The sequence below is a fragment of the Mustela erminea genome, chromosome 10, assembly GCF_009829155.1.
Source record: "Mustela erminea isolate mMusErm1 chromosome 10, mMusErm1.Pri, whole genome shotgun sequence".
In the NCBI taxonomy this organism is placed as follows: Eukaryota; Metazoa; Chordata; class Mammalia; order Carnivora; family Mustelidae; genus Mustela; species Mustela erminea.
The window spans coordinates 56855405-56871748 of NC_045623.1; the positions used below are offsets into that span (position 1 = coordinate 56855405).

Sequence of the window (16344 nt, forward strand, 5' to 3'; positions counted from 1 at the left end):
CTAATGAGGTCACTGGAGGTGGACCCTTACAGGGGCTGGTCAATGCCAGAAATACCAACCCTGTGATTAGGGGGCTGGGGCATTGGGTCACGTGGTATCAGCTGGCCCTCCTGACCTCCAGGAAGAGGAAGGAAACTGGAGGTTCAGTTCCGTAACAGCCAACCAAGGCTACATAATGCAACTCCAACAATGCCAAATTTAATTCCATGGAGATCCCTGGTTGGTGAATACACAGATGGGCGGGGAGGGTAATGTGCTCTGATTCCATGGGAAAAGAGTGTAAAATCTCTGCATTCAGGGCCCTCCTAGACCTAGCTGTAAGAGTATCTTCACTTGGCCATTTCTGAGTTGTGTTCTTTACAATAAAACTGTAATCATCAGTCTGGTGTTCTCCTAGGTTCTACGAGTTGTTCTAGCAAATCATTAAAGCTGAGCCCCCAAATCTGTGGCAAGCTGGTCAGAAATACAGGTGGTCTGGGGACCCCTTGAGCTTGTAGCTGGTGTGTGAATCAGGAGCAGACCTGTGGGGGGCTAAGTCCTTAACTTGTGGGGTCTCTGCTAACCCTGGGTAGTTAGTGCTAGAACCAAATTGCAGTCCACCAGTCCGTGTTAGACCAGCTGGGGTTGAAACAATAAGTATACTGAAACATTTTTTATTCTAAACTTTAGTACTGAATATAAAAATCCACTTCTTCCTAATGCTAAAATATACATTTTCTGTATATAGAGTTGTGCATTTCAAAAGCTGGGCTCTTACCAGAATACTAAATAGGTAGGTATTTAGCATATACCAATAGGATAACACTTCCATAATATTTGTCATTTTCTACAGAGTACAACAATTTTCCAACAGAAGAGTTACAAGGGAAGAGGAAACATACCTTTAAGACATTTGAACAAAGTGATTCTGCTAAAAATATTACATGCAAAAGTATCATATCCTTTGTTGGTAGAATCCATAACAACAAAAATGTGTGAATTATCTGGTCTCTAAATTCCTGTCAACTAGGAGCTAAGCTGGTTTTAATATTTAACATTTACTAAAAGGAAATTAGGAAACACATAAGCAGATTGTATCTACCAAAAATAGGGAAAACATATCAGCTCAGATCATTAATTAAAATTCACTGACAAGTCCTAGAAAAATATTTTTGGACTCATTTAAATGTGTTTTTCACGCAAAACAGCACAAGCTGACTTCATGCCAACATTCTATATTTAATCTGTACCCGTGTGCTTACCTGGTTTAACAGCTCGCCCACAGAGCTGGGGCTGTAGAAGAACTTGTAACATGGCAGGATTGTTTAAACTTTTCATAATTTGTACAGGATTTGGCTCTGGAAGTAAGCCTTTTTGATTACTGTGCATCTTCAATAAATACAGAAATAGAAAACATCAGAACAAGGAAAAGGACAAAAGATGAGATTGTAAAGGCTTTCTTCCAGAAGTTCTCACTCATCTTTAATGATAAATGCAAATTGCTTAACATGATACATTTCTGTATATATTCTACAATTCCTAATTATAATGTTAAGATATTCTATTATACAGCATATACTGAAATCTTCACAAAATGTCTCTGTGAAATACAATTTGGCTTTAACAGGACTGATAATTTAGTAAGATAAATCTCATCACACAATACAATATATGAAATTGCTTTCAGTTTCAAAAACCAACCTGATAGATGAGAACATTAATATACAGTTATAATATACCATAAACTTCTAGTCATGAAAAATTGGAAAACCGACAATATGAGTGGGATCCCTCTCTAAACCGAGATACTGTGAACCTGAGAGGGAGAGGGTGACATATCTAAGACTCGGACACAAAATCTGTGAGAACTCTCTGAAGAGAGAAGGAGGGGAGGTCTAGACATGGAGGTAGAGACTTCCACAGGGAGTATGAGGGAGTCTGGGTCTACGCCAGTTTGGGGAAGGGCTTTTGTCTTGTGCAACTGTAATGAGGGCTTTTCTGGCCAGCACAAGGAAAGAAACCCCCAGCATCAATCCAGGGAATGTCACAGAACCACTCAATTAAGTTTCTCCAAGGTGCAGCCATTGCCTGGTTGGGTGGGAAAAGGGCTGTGGTCAAGGACAGATAGTAAAGGAGAGGTTCTTGGCCCTGGGTTCTCCTCTGATCTGAATTTGCTAAACCCTAGCTAAAATGAACATGCTTCTGCTCTCCCCTGCCCAACCTCTAAACACTAACATTCGAGGAAGCCGAAACCTTCCCAGGGAAATACCTATTCACAGAACACAGCTAGACATCTGGAGAATGTAGCCATTAAATGTAACAAACCAAATCACCTCAAAGAGATGAGCCAGAATTAATGGATAGGAAATAATAAGAACACCACATAGCAATAGGCATAATAGATCACCCTTAAAAATTTTTTATTAGTAATGGGAATCAAGGACAAGCAGCTACAAAGAATAACTAATTAGAAATACTGGGTATGAAAAACATAAACGTTAAAAAAAGAAAAAAAGCTGCCCTCACCACATACTTGGCATCGTTCTACACACTTTATGTGGATTGTATCACGTAGTCCTTCAAAACAACTCTACAGGACTGGTACTATTATCACCATTCTATAAACAAGGAAACTGAAGAAACTCATGCAGAGCATCAGTCTTAACCTCTATCCTGTGCTTGAATAGATCAATAGTAGATTATGTGTGGCTGAAAAACAGAGACTTGAAAGATCAAAGAAAGCTCTCTGAAGACAAGGCAAAGGATAAAGAAGTGGAAAATGCAAATAAACCAAACAAAACATGGAAATAAGAAACACGAAAGAGAAAAAGCAAGGCAATGGAGAGGCTGGACCTGTCAACCTGTATAAAATAGGAGCCCCTGAAAGAGAAGAAAAAAGAAGGGGGGCTTTGAAGAAATAATGGCTGAGAATTTCTCATTATGGGAAGAAAAATTAAAGAACATGGAATGAAAGTGGTTACGGTGTTCCAAAGATGATATATAAGGAAAAACACACATAGTCACATTTTGGGGTTTGAAACTTAAGAACATCAAAGCCAAAGAGAAACAGCTAGAAGCTTCCAGTGAGAAAGAATGTATTTCCAAGGAAACAGAAATGAATAATACAATCTTCTCCCTCAAAGCATCAACATTGGATTTGAGAAGGCAACAAATTAGTATTTTCAAAATGCCAAAGGAAGAACTTTGAATCTCTATTTTTAATATTTTTATATCCAGCTATTATTTAAATATGTGAAAAATAAAAATACTTCCAACTACACAAATTCTCAAAAATTTTTACATTAATACCTTCTCTGAAAATGAGACAGTGAGATACAGTAAATGCAATATTACATGATATGTGCAAATAAAGATATGCAATTGCATAGCTCATTTCATTCTTGCACACAAAATCCAGTACCATGGGGGAAAAAATACTTCAGGCAATCCTAAAGTTAAAATGTGGACACCAGTATGGTGGTAGGTGGGGTAAGGAAGGAGGAAGTAGGATGGAGATAAGATTGAGTAAGTGGGAAGAAAGGGATACTGATAAATCTAGGTGTATAAATAAAGTAGGGGCGATCACCACCGATAGGATAAAGTCAAAACATATTATTTTCAAATGTGTAGAAGAAATTTTTTTTTAAGTAATTCTCTTTCTATGGATTTTTTTTCCCCCTCATCCACAAAATCTCAACTCTTCACTTCCTGATCGTAGGGGCCTCAGATAATTTAAAAACCTCATTTAACAAACATTTATTATCTAGTGTAAATGAGTATGACTGATGCCAGGGAGGAATACCAAGATGTGCAAGACACAGCTCCCTGCCTTTCTAGAGAAGAATTCGAATGAAATGGACCAGGGGAGAACCCAACCATCAGTCGTTACAACCTCTCCTTTGTTGGCCTTTAGCTATCAAGCACATTGCTGCTGCAATGGGGGTATGCACTCAACCAGTTTAGTTCTCAAACTGTTGTCCTCACATGGAAAATGCAGAATTCCATTTAATTTTCACTTTTATGGGGGTGACATTAAGGAAGGCACATTTGGGTTTGCTGTCTGAGGGGTTTCCTTTTTCCTGTCCCAGAGATGCTTACCTACTTCCACCTGCTCCCCAGGACAACCCAGACTCAAAGAAAATTCTTATTTATCCAATGTTTGATGGGAAATGAAAATATTTTTTAAAAGTATAGTTAAAAGAAAACATGATATAAGAAAATAATAACTACATATTTAAACAGTTTAAGTACCAATTAAAAACAGATTTTCTAAAATGTTTTAGAGCGACATGTTAGCTATAAGACACATACCTAAAATGACAGAAAGATTGGCAATGAAGGGATGGCAAATATAAATGAAAATAAAGTTCAAGTAGCAACTATAACATCAGAAAAACACAGAGGGGTAATCAATAGGACTACAAACAAATACCTAATAATAATACCTATACCTATCTATCTGTCTATGGAGAAACAACTAATAGAATGAGAAAAAGAAAATCCAACAATTATACATGATAACTTCTAATACATTCCTCTCAGACACTGAAAGATCCAATTAAAAAATAAGCAAAGATATGGAAGATCTGAGTCACAATCAATAGTCTCAAACTAATATTTATACATACATATATGCACATTTAACCTTGTAACCCACAAACAGAGAGTTTGGATTGTTTTTGAGCCTACATAGCACTTTCACAGAAAGTAACCATTCGACAACAAAATGCAGCCAAATCAACATTAGGGATTAGATTCTCTGACCACAATGCAATAAATTACAAATCTATGTCAGAAGAACAGTTTCTTGAAATTCCTCAGTGGAATAAACTGAAAAATGGAAACAAAAGTAATTAAGCTTTAAGTTTAAAAGGAAATCATAAAACAATTTGAAACATTTATAATTTAAAATTTATGACATGTTGTATAGTTGTTGAATCACTCTATTGTACACCCGAAATTAATATAACACTATATGTTAACTAGGATTAAAAGAAAAACTTAAAAAGCCAAAATAAAATAAAATTCAGGATACGTAAGTATAACAGTTAAAAAGAAACTTGATTTAAATAAATTAATCAGAAAATACAAATAATATAGATTGAAAACAAAGGTGCTAAGAATTAATATCAATAAAGACAAAGGAGAAAGAGTAACCCTAAAGAAGAAAACAAGGATATTATAAAGATAAGGATAGACACTGTGGGAAACAGTAGGGAGGCTCCTCAAGAAATTAAAAATAGTATTGCCATACGATCCAGTAATACGATCCAGTAATTCCTCTACTGGGTTATTTACTCAAAGAATACAAAAACAGTAATTTGAAAAAATACATACACCCCTATGTTTAGTAAAGCATTATTTACAATAGCCCGGATAGGGCTGCAGCCCCAATGTCCACCGATAGATAAATGGATAAAGAAAAAGTGAGATACATACATACACATACATAGGAATATTACTCAGCCAAAAAAAAAAAGACTTACATCCTGCCATTTGCAACAACATGAATGGATCTAAAGGGTGTAATTGGTAAGTGAAATAGATCAGAGAAAGACAAATACCCTATGATTTCATTCTCATGTGGAGTTTATGAAACTAACGACAACAACAAAAAGGGACAAACTAAGAAACAGACTCTTCACCATAGAGAACAAACAGATGATTTCCAGAGGGGAGGTTGGTGGGGGATGGGTGAAATAGATGAAGGGGATTAAGAGTCCACTTAAGGAGCCCTGAGTAAGGTATAGAACTGCTGAATCACTATATTGTACACCTGAAACGTACACCATATGTAATCCATACTGGAATTAAAATTTAAAAAGAAAGGCAGAAATAAGGAAAAGATAGAAAACCTGTTTTTTTGAAAAGACAAAACAGGGAAATCTTTTCTAAGACTGATCAAAGAAGGGGTACCTATGTAGATCAAACAGTTAAGTGTCAACTCCTGATTTTGGCTTAGGTCATGATCTCGGGGTCATGAGATCAATGAAGCCCTGCTTCAGGATCTGTGCTCAGTGTGGAAACTGCTGGAGATTCTCTCTCTTCCTCTCCTTCTCTGCAACACCCCCATTCGTGTGCGTTCTCATTCTCTCTCTAAAACAAAAAAAAACTGATGAAAGAGAAAAAAGAAAATGCAAATAAATATACAATACAAATGAGAACAGTAAACAGAACAATTTGATTTTTTTTTAAGATTTTATTTATTTATTTGAGAGAGCGTGAGAGTAGAGGGAAGAGTAGAGGGAGAGAAAGAGGCAGGCTCCCACCTGAGCAGGGAGCCTAAGGCAGGGTTCGATTCCAGGACTTCAGGAGCATGGATCAGAACAAATTTTTAAAATAATATTATAAATGACTATGTGCCAATAAATTTGAAAATGTAGACAAAGTGGATGAATCTATAGAATATAATGAAATGCCAGTATGCTATAGAAAGAAAAATAAATTTAAAAATGAAACTAGGGGGGGCACCTGGGTGGTTCAGTGGGTTAAGCCGCTGCCTTCGGTGCAGGTCATGATCTCAGGGTCCTGGGATCGAGTCCCACATCGGGCTCTCTGCTCAGCAGGGAGCCTGCTTGCCTTCCTCTCTCTCTGCCTGCCTCTCTGCCTACTTGTGATCTCTCTCTCTCTCTAAAAAAAAAAAAAAAAAAAAAAAAAATGAAACTAGAGGCACCTGGGTGGCTCAGTGGGTTAAGCTGCTGCCTTCGGCTCAGGTCATGATCTCAGGGTCCTGGGATCAAGTCCCACGTCGGGCTCTCTGCTCAGCAGGGAGCCTGCTTCCCTCTCTCTCTGCCTGCCTCTCTACCTACTTGTGATCTCTCTCTGTCAAATAAATAAATAAAATCTTTTTTTAAAAAATGAAACTAAAATATCTAAATATCTGTAGAAGGAATGTAATCAGTAACCAATGATTTCCCTCTATATGGGGCTCCAGGACTAGGTCTACATGATTTCATGGATGAGACTTTTCAAACTTTCAAACAACAGGAAAGCCCTATTTTATGTGAGTTGATTCATGAAATAGAAAGAAAAGGGGGAGAATGAGAAAAAAAAATAGTTAAATCATTTAATGAAGTCACTGATAGATTCCAAAATAAGTCACCCTTGATTCCAAAATAAATGATGGCTTCAGCATTTTTCACTTATGACAACATGAGCATATAACAAAATATTATCCAGTCAAATCAAACAATGTATTGGAAAAATGTTACCAATTAGAGCTTCTAACAGAAGGATGGTTTAAGGTTAGGAAATCAGAGTGATTCAGCACATGAATGAATTTAGGAAGAAATCACATGATTATCTCAATAGTTAAAGAAATATTTTGATAAGTTTCAGTACCTATTTATGATTGTTTTTATATCCCAGAAAACTTGATAAAAAACTACATACGAGAATCCAAGTAATGCAAATGCCTTACTTTTTATCAAGAAGCATTTAAGATTTCTCATTGTCACTGACATTCAATCACGAAGGGCCCAGCACGCCGTGCAAAGAAACCTGAACTTATGCAGGCATTAAAGAATATTAAGCAAGTGAATGACACGATCTAACTTGAGGATGGAAAAGATCACTCTGAAGGCCCTACAGAAGATGAGTTATAGTAGTGACTACACAGGTGATTATTTTTATCATCTAGATGAGAAAAGAGGAGATCCTGAGTAAACAAAGATGTTGACAAGCCTCAAGGATTGAAGAGATGTTAGGATGTGCAGTTGAATGGATTTGCTAATATTTTCAACATCTAGATTTGGGGAGCAGGTGGGAAGACCCATCATGATTAACAGAGTTGTTGGTTCAGATAATTTTAGTTTGGGTGAATGGGTGCCATATGCACAACACAGAATTATACATGTGTGTCACACAGGTGTAGTGGCATCAAGCCACCCAGGTGTGTGTTCTTCTCCAAGGGAACAGAGCGCCCTGGTGCAAAGTAGGCAATTGGATGGATTCAGACCTGTATACCCAGCAAGTCCAGGTCAGAACACAGAAAAGCAAGATCCAGAGAAAAGACAGTTTTCTTTTGGAAATGTTGAAACTGAACTACTTTCATAACCTAACTACTTATATAACACGGAGATGGAATGCTTAATAATCACGTGGAAGCACAGATTTTGTGCTGAGGGTGAATGGGTTAAAAAAGAGGCGCTTGCAAGTCATTCTTGATCGGCGGTAACCGGGGCTTGCTAGAGCACACAAGAAAGTGAGAAAAACCAAATGCACACATGTACTGATACCAGCCATTAAGGAAAAGGAAGGGGAAGGAGTAGTTAGGCAGAAAAAGAATGGTGGGGTAGAAATCTAGAGTGGAGACTTTTCAAGAGACCAAGCGATAAAAGATTGAATAGCGCCTATTCAACCTCAATACTGAGAAATGTCTATGAATCTTAACGAGAACAGTTTCAAGTGAATAGCAGAGGCAGAAACTATGGTGGATCTGGTGGAGACAGAAATGAAGAAATGAGGACAGCACATGGAGCCTAATTATTCCAGAAGCTCCAGAGGTGAAGGAAGAGTAATAGAAAGACCACTGTGTAGAGATCATTTTTAAAGGGAAGGATCTGAGCGTGTCTACAAGCAGGAGGGATGGAGCTAGTGGAGCACCCAATGACAGGAAGTAGGAAGGTGAGGATCAAGGTCCTTGGAGATGGCAGACGTGGTCATGAGCCCCAGCACTGGCAGGATGAGGCACAGCTCTTCCTCCAAGAAAGCAGGGATCTTTGTCCATTTTGTTCACTGATGAATCATAAACGTCTCTCGCAGTGCCGAGCATGTAGTAGGTGCCCAGTACGTATTTGTGGAATGAATGCTACTAAAGAGAAAAGGAAGTAAAAAACAGGGACAGGGGGCACCTGGGTGGCACGGTAGATTAAGGATCCGACTCTTGGTTTCAGCTCGGGTCACAATCTCAGGGTTCTGAGATGGAGCCCCACATGGGCTCCGTGCTCCGCTCAGGTCTGCTTGAGCTCCTCTCTCTCTCTCCTCCTCTGCTCCTCCCCCCACCCACCTCCATGCACATTCACACTCTCCCTCTCAAATAATCTTATTTTTTTTTTTTCTTTAAATGGGATGCATTTGCTGGGGCAGCATGAGAAGAGGTGAATGAATGACCCAGCATATGGCCTTTGTATTTCTAAACATGAGGAGCCATGATCAGCTGAAAGAAAGGACAAAGGGAGAAACACAGTGAAGGTTTGAGATGGTGGCTGTAGAAAGTGGAAACGAGCAGCGGATGAGAGGCGAGGAGCTCGAGTTTTGCTGGGGAGCAGCCATTAACATTTATTACACACGGGAAGGAGCACCAAGCCGCATAGGTGTTTCTCTTCAAGAGGACACAGTGCCCTGGTGCAGAAATACGTCACTGGATGGATTCAGAATTCTAAACGCAGTCAGTCTGGTCGAGCAGAGGCCATTTAAGCAGAGACACAACGCTGACAGTCAAAGAAGAGCTGAAGTTGTGACGTACACAAGCTGGGACAGGAGAATGACAGAACCAAAGAGGGAAGGACAAACTACAAAAGAAAAGAGGCGGGATCCAGGACCAGAGGTGAGATTAAAGAACAGGAAGAGAAGGGCAAGAGATGTGAGACCAAGAGCAATCTCCTCTGTTTTCCTCCCTCCTCAGTTCACCTACAAACCACTTTCAGACTAATGTCTTGATGGCTTACCTCTGATCCCATCACTGTCTTGTTTATATACTTCAGGAGCACCCCCCCCCCCCCCCCCCCCCCCCCGTCTCACCAGGCACCCCTTCCTACACTGCTCCACCTCCACCTCACCACTCTGGAAGCATGCAAATTCGCCTCATTCTCCAGCTTCAAAGCTTTTGTTCAACTCACTCGATTGCCTTACATTTGCGAGATTTAGCAAGTGAAAATACACAATGGCCACTTAAACTGGGGTTTCAGATAAAGCAAGAATTTTTTCCATATAATGTCTCATGCAAAATCTCTATTTATCTGGCTACCCTATCCTCCACTCCCAACAGTACAATGCAAAATCAGACTTTAATGTCACACTCAAATGTCCCCTCCATCATGAAGCCTTCTTCCCTCATCCCTCAAAAGTGTATTCCTTCCTTAGTTCGGTCAACAAGTATTTACTATGCTAAGTGCCTCGAGTCAACACTGAAGGAGGATTAGTCACTATCCGCACGAACTTTCACAGAGAGAGAGGCCCAGAGAAGCAGCCCACAGTTAACAATAGAGAGGTAGTAACAATGGGCCCTGTGAGCAAAAGCAAAGCACACGCCTTCCTGTATTTGCACGACGGATACTTATGAACGCTTTGAAAAAACAGACTTGACACTCAAAATGTAGAACAGAATGTTCCTTCCAAAAATATTTATTTGGATAAACGTTACCAAAAGCAATTTCTTCTTTTGCAATGACTTCCACCTTGACGTGACAGAGATACTGTTTAGACAGTTTTTTTCAAAGGAAGCATATCTTTGTGTAATGGAAATATGATGAGGGTCCAGTGAATGGCCGACTGGTTTGGAGAGACTAAAACAGTACGCGAATGTTTCTAGATCCTAGTAAAGAACGCTAGACTTACCACACGTTGAGCTGCTATCAATGCTGCTAACGTACTTCGCCCTGGCGCTCCCGGAGCACAGAAGGAAACTTGGACTTTGCTTCCCTTGATGGTCATGCCATCCGCTACTTGTTGAACCTCTTCGGCGTGCTCCGCAGTGTTATATTCAACCACTGCAAAGCCACCAACATAACTACCTTCATCCTGTGCAAGCTGATTTAATACATTTTGTTAAGAGGAGAACTCTAATATTCATTTAGAAATATTTATTTTCAGTATATAATTTTCAAATTCAAAAACAAGTGTATCAGAGCATGATGCTGGTGAAAGTAATATATTCTTTCTCTCAAAATGAAGTTTCTTAGTTGTGGGAGGCCTGACTGGCTCAGTTAGGAGAGCATGAGACTCTTGATCTTGGAGTCATGAGTTTGAGCCCCAAGTTGGGCATAGAGATTACTTTTTAAATGAGTAAATAAACAAATAAATAAAAATAAAAGTTCATTAGTTGCTTAGATATGGTCCTTGCTGAAGATAGGATGATAAACAAGATTCTGTCAAGTTTTTTAATTCTTTGATTTTCTAATTTATTTTAAAAGTCAATGCTCAAGGGGCCCCTGGGTGGCTCAGTGGGTTAACCCTCTGCCTTCGGCTCAGGTCATGATCTCAGGGTCCTGGGATCGAGTCCTGCATCGGGCTCTCTGCTCGGCAGGGAGCCTGCTTCCTCCTCTCTCTTTACCTGCTTCTCTGCCTACTTGAGATCTCTCTGTGCCAAATAAATAAATAAAATCTTAAAAAAAAAAGTCAATGCTCAAATGATAATATTCCCTCTATTTTAAGAAAGATGTAGAACTGATAATTTAGACATAGAAATATGGAGACTCAGTAACTGAAACCTTCTTTGAATTTACCAGATATGTGGACAATGAAAGATACTAAACAATTATTTGACCACATAGCTATGTAAATTAAAGTTTATATTAAGAGAAGAAAAGTAGAAGGAACCATATTCAACTTTTAATTCAATAATTTTTAAGCAGATCTCAGGAATTTGGTCGGTCAAGTATTCCAAATCAAAGTTTATTTGGGAAAACTGCCCCAGGGTTTGTTAAAATGCCATATGCAACACACAAGTTTTATTTCTGAATGTGCCCTAAATGAACTCCTGCAATGCTGAGCTTGATTTGTTTCCAGTCACCCACCTGTAAGAGTGTAAAGGAAGATACTAAAGTCTTGGATCTGTAAAGACTGGTACAAAGAGCAAAAATAAGAATAAGACACTAAAAAGTTTTGAAGTTCTGAATATGTCTGATTTATCTTAAACACATTCATGTGATAAAGTGGTAAATGTGATAAAATTCAGCATGGTAGGCCTCAACACATGTTTGGATTTCATGTCTCCTAAGTTAATATTACAATTAAATAATTTCAGTCTTTTTTAGTTTCTATCTTATTTCAGAAACTTCACTTTCTTGTATTGTTAGAACAAATTTCTATTTTTCCCTTCACATTCTTCTTCCTTTTAAAACTGTCCTCAAATGTCTTTTCTTCCACAAAACTTTTCCAACTACATGATAGAAAGGTAAAACATCTGCCTCTTCCAAACATTTCTCCTACAACCCCATTCCTCTTGTAATCCAAGCCAGATATTACAATCAGATTTGTAAAAGCCATCAGTCTTTGGTGTCTCATGATCACAAGATAAAAGACTGTCTTCAGTACAATCTATGTCAACCTACCAGGCAAAAGAGCCTGAATTTCATAGATCCACTGATAAAGGCATCATAAATTTGTTTTATTGATCCTTTGAGAACTTTTGAAACATTTACTATTATTCCTGGTTCATTATGATAGCTTTCATGCCATATAAATTATAATACCATTTTAATTCTTTCAAAAGACAAACTCATCTAAGTTCACAGCATCAGTAGTTTTAGAGAGGAATATTTCAGTTCAGAAGGAAAGCCATTCAAATATGGAATGGTCTGACTTCTGATCTAGTTAATTTCCCATTATCTTGGAACATTCAATAGAAGCTAAATGGTCACTCATAAATAATATAACAAACATTTTTCTACCACTGGCAACCTAGATTAGAGAACCTGTCATGTACCTTCCAACTCTGGGATACATAATTGAAATACAAGTTGTGATAAATGGGTTTTCTCCTCGCGTTTGTTTCAAAGGCCTCCACTACAAAGAATTTTCTTTGACCACAGAATACCACTGAATAATTTTAGTATCCAAGAAAAGGATATGGATTAGATATCAACATCTATCACCTTTCAATAACTGGGAAAAGATTGGATATAAGATCTGCCACAAAATTTTCTAACTTTATGATGCTCCTAGATGGTTTCTTTGATGTATATATTGGGATTGGAGGGGTAGAAATGTAAGAAAAAGATGGTAGCATTAATCTATTGTTTATATAATTAGAGTTATACAGTTTATATAGTTATTTAGTTATATATAATCTGTATTATACATTATACAATAAATGTATATATTTATATAAACATGATATATAATACATTATAATAATATATAGGTGTATATATATGTGGTTGTGTGTGTGTATATATGTGTGTGTGTGTATATATATACACACATAAATTTTACATTTATATATATAAAACTATAATATTTGTAGTTTATATATTTATACTATATATATATCTATAAATAAAACTATAACAACTCCAAACTTTCTAGTATAATAGTAAAGACTCAACAAATGTATGATTAAAGAAAAATGGTGGGTGGTGGGGGCAGGGAATACAGGATAAGAAGAAAAGGAACACGGGAGGAGAGAAGAGAGGGAAGGAAGAAATTAAGGGAAGCAAGAGAGGAAAGAGTTCATCAGTTGCTATTGAACACTTACAAGAGAAGGAGCTTTATATAGTACATATTTTTATCTATTTAGTAGAATATATATATAATTTTACTGATCAAGTGCATGAAAAGTCTTACCAGTGTTGTTAGTTGTCAGGATCGTCTCTAAATGTCTCACCATGTTCCCATTAAGACAGAATTACACATTCTTTTTAAACTTCATAGTACTTTCCTATCTTCCATTACATTACTCTTTATACAGTATTTATAATTATTTGCTTGTCAGTACCTTCTACAAAATTGTGAAGTATTGAGAGAGTATGTTTCTCTTCTCTGTATTTCTAACTTCAAGCCATATAGTGTCTGGTGCAGAGAAGATAATAAGTAAAACGTGGACAGATGAATGGATCAAAGAATGAAGGGCTCAAAAAATTGATAGAATGAGGTGAATAAGTGATGGGTTTACTAAGACATATCTACTATATAATAATATAAATTGACTCATTCACAAAAGGACTTGACTTAAAATTTAGAGTGACCATAAAGACTTCACTGCGGACTAAAGAAGAATTAGATTATCCTTTGTGATATTCATATAGGTATAATAAATTTAGAGTGCATGTAGAATACATAAGCAGAAATTTTCAAACATTTCAAATGATACCTTAAGAATACATACCTGGCAAAACATGGGTTTATGTATATTGGAAAAAAATTGCAACAGCTCTTCTGAATCCCTGTAGTCACTAGGGAGTTTATCTATACAAAGGCACTTAGAATGAATGAGCTCTGGGGCCAATAGATTAACATCCATCCATTGTGCAAACAGAGCTGAAGTTCCCAACTGTTTACCCAATAACTCCAATCTAGCCTTTGCAGCGAAGTCCTTTTTCATGTATTCCACAAATCCATAGCCTTTGGAATGGCCAGTAACTTCACTGTACACTAGAAAACATCTCTCGATATTTCCATAAGCACGAACAAGTTCTTCAAATTCTTCTAATGTAAAAGAAGTGGGCAAGTTGGTAATACACAGCAAAGCATCTGTTGGCTGGAGCTGAACAATTAAGTCCTTTCCTCGAAAAGAATATTGATGAAACATCCGAATTGCATTCTGGGCTTGCTCCCCATTCAGTAAGGTAACAAAAGCTAGAAGATAACAAAATGAATTAAAGAATTTTCTAAGCCAGTGTTTTCAAACTTTTTATGACTATGACCCACAGTAAGGAAATCAGGGAAGAACAGTATCCAAACCATCAGTCCTCTCTCTCGGCACAGGTCCGAGGAGGCTGCATTATCCAGTTCATGTAATTGCAGTTTTCTGAGATGTGTCAGCCTGGGCCCTAAGTCATGCAACCTCCTCTACCTTGCACACATATAGTAGGATCTATCCTGATGTAAATACAGTTCACAATAAAAAGTGCTGGTAGGTGTTAACTAGTAAAGACACATATATTCCTAATTACTTTGCAAGCTGATATTACCAGTCCATAGGGAAAGGTTTAGGGAAAAGGATGGAGTCGTGAAGAGCCATGTTCTAGGGGAATTGTTCCTTGTCGAGACTGGCCACAACATATACACTGTGAGTTTATTTGGTCTGTGACTCAGTACACAAATACACATTTCTGAAACAAAAGTATAAGAACAAAAATTCCTACTACATGCGATGTACTCTGAAATATCTATTCTATTTTTTAATGCTGACACTACTCAATTAATTTCACAACCAAAGACTCAAATAAAAGTATAGGAATTATATTAGGAGTTCTACTATAAGATACTATAATGTTGTTTTTTTATTTTTATAATGTTTTCAAGCTACATAAAGATTTTACTTTTCCCAAACATGTAATGCAAAGTATTGGGAAGTCTTAAAAATTTTCTTTTATATTGAAGCACCTAAATATATAAAGCAAATATTAACAGACACAAAGCAGGAAACTGACAGTAATACAATAATAGTAAGGGACTTTAACACCTCACTTACATCAATGGGTAGATTATCCAGGCAGAAAATCAATAAGGAAACAGTGTCTTTGAATGACACATTAGAACAGATGGACTTAACAGATACATACAGAACATTCCATCCAAAACCAACAGAGTATACATTCTTTTCAAGTTCACAGGGAACATTCTCCAGAATAAGTCAAGTTTCAATAAATTTAAGAAAACTAAAATCCTTTCACATATACTTTGATTATAATGGTATAAAATAAGAAATCAATCACAGGAAAAAAAAATGCAAAAAAAATCCCCCCAAAACATGGAAGCTAAATAACATGCTACTAAACAGCCAATGGGTGAATAAAGAAATCGAAGAGGAAATTAAGAAAATATATAAAGACAAATGAAAATAAAAACACAGTGATCCAAAATCTTTGGGACACAGCAAAAGCAGTTTGAAGAGGAAAACGTATAGGGAAATTTACAGGAAAAATTCACAGGCCTACCTCAAGAAACAAGAAAAATCTCAAACCATCTAACCTAACACATACAGGAACTAGAAAAGGAAGAACAAACCAAGCCCAGAGCCAGCAGAAGGAAGGAAGGAAGATCAGAGCAGAAATACATTAGGAACTTAAAGAACAATAGAAAAGATCAATGAAACCAAGAGCTGGTTCTTTGAAAAGATAAATAAAATCGTTAAATTTTTAACCAGGCTTATCAAGAAAAAAAGAGAGGATACAAATAAGTAAAATCAGAAATGAAAGGAGAATTAACCAACACAACAGAAATATGGAAGATTATAAGGGAATACTACAAAAAAATTGTATGTCAACGAATTGGACAACCTAGAAGAAATGGATAGATTCCTAGAAACATATCATCTTCTTAAAATTCAATCAGGAAGACACAGAAAAACTGAACAGACCAATTACTAATAACAAAGCTGATTTGGTAATCAAAACTTCCAATAAACAGAAGTCCAGGACCAGATTGCTTTATAGGTTTATTCTACATTTCATTTAACCAAGAATTAATACTGATTGTCCT

The 16344-nt window shown here is 37.1% G+C and overlaps 1 protein-coding gene across 2 annotated transcripts in view; it reads right to left on the reverse strand.

The window, feature by feature from the left end:
- The window catches only part of RAVER2 (ribonucleoprotein, PTB binding 2), a 90180-nt gene that overhangs the window by 49241 nt on the left and 24595 nt on the right, over nt 1-16344 (reverse strand). For both annotated transcript variants that reach the window (XM_032302460.1, XM_032302459.1), the window contains exons 3-5: nt 14027-14496; nt 10537-10728; nt 1242-1368 (exon numbers count right to left, since the gene is read on the reverse strand). In XM_032302460.1, coding sequence (XP_032158351.1) covers nt 1242-1368; nt 10537-10728; nt 14027-14496 — 789 coding nt within the window. The remainder of the gene's footprint in view (nt 1-1241; nt 1369-10536; nt 10729-14026; nt 14497-16344) is intronic.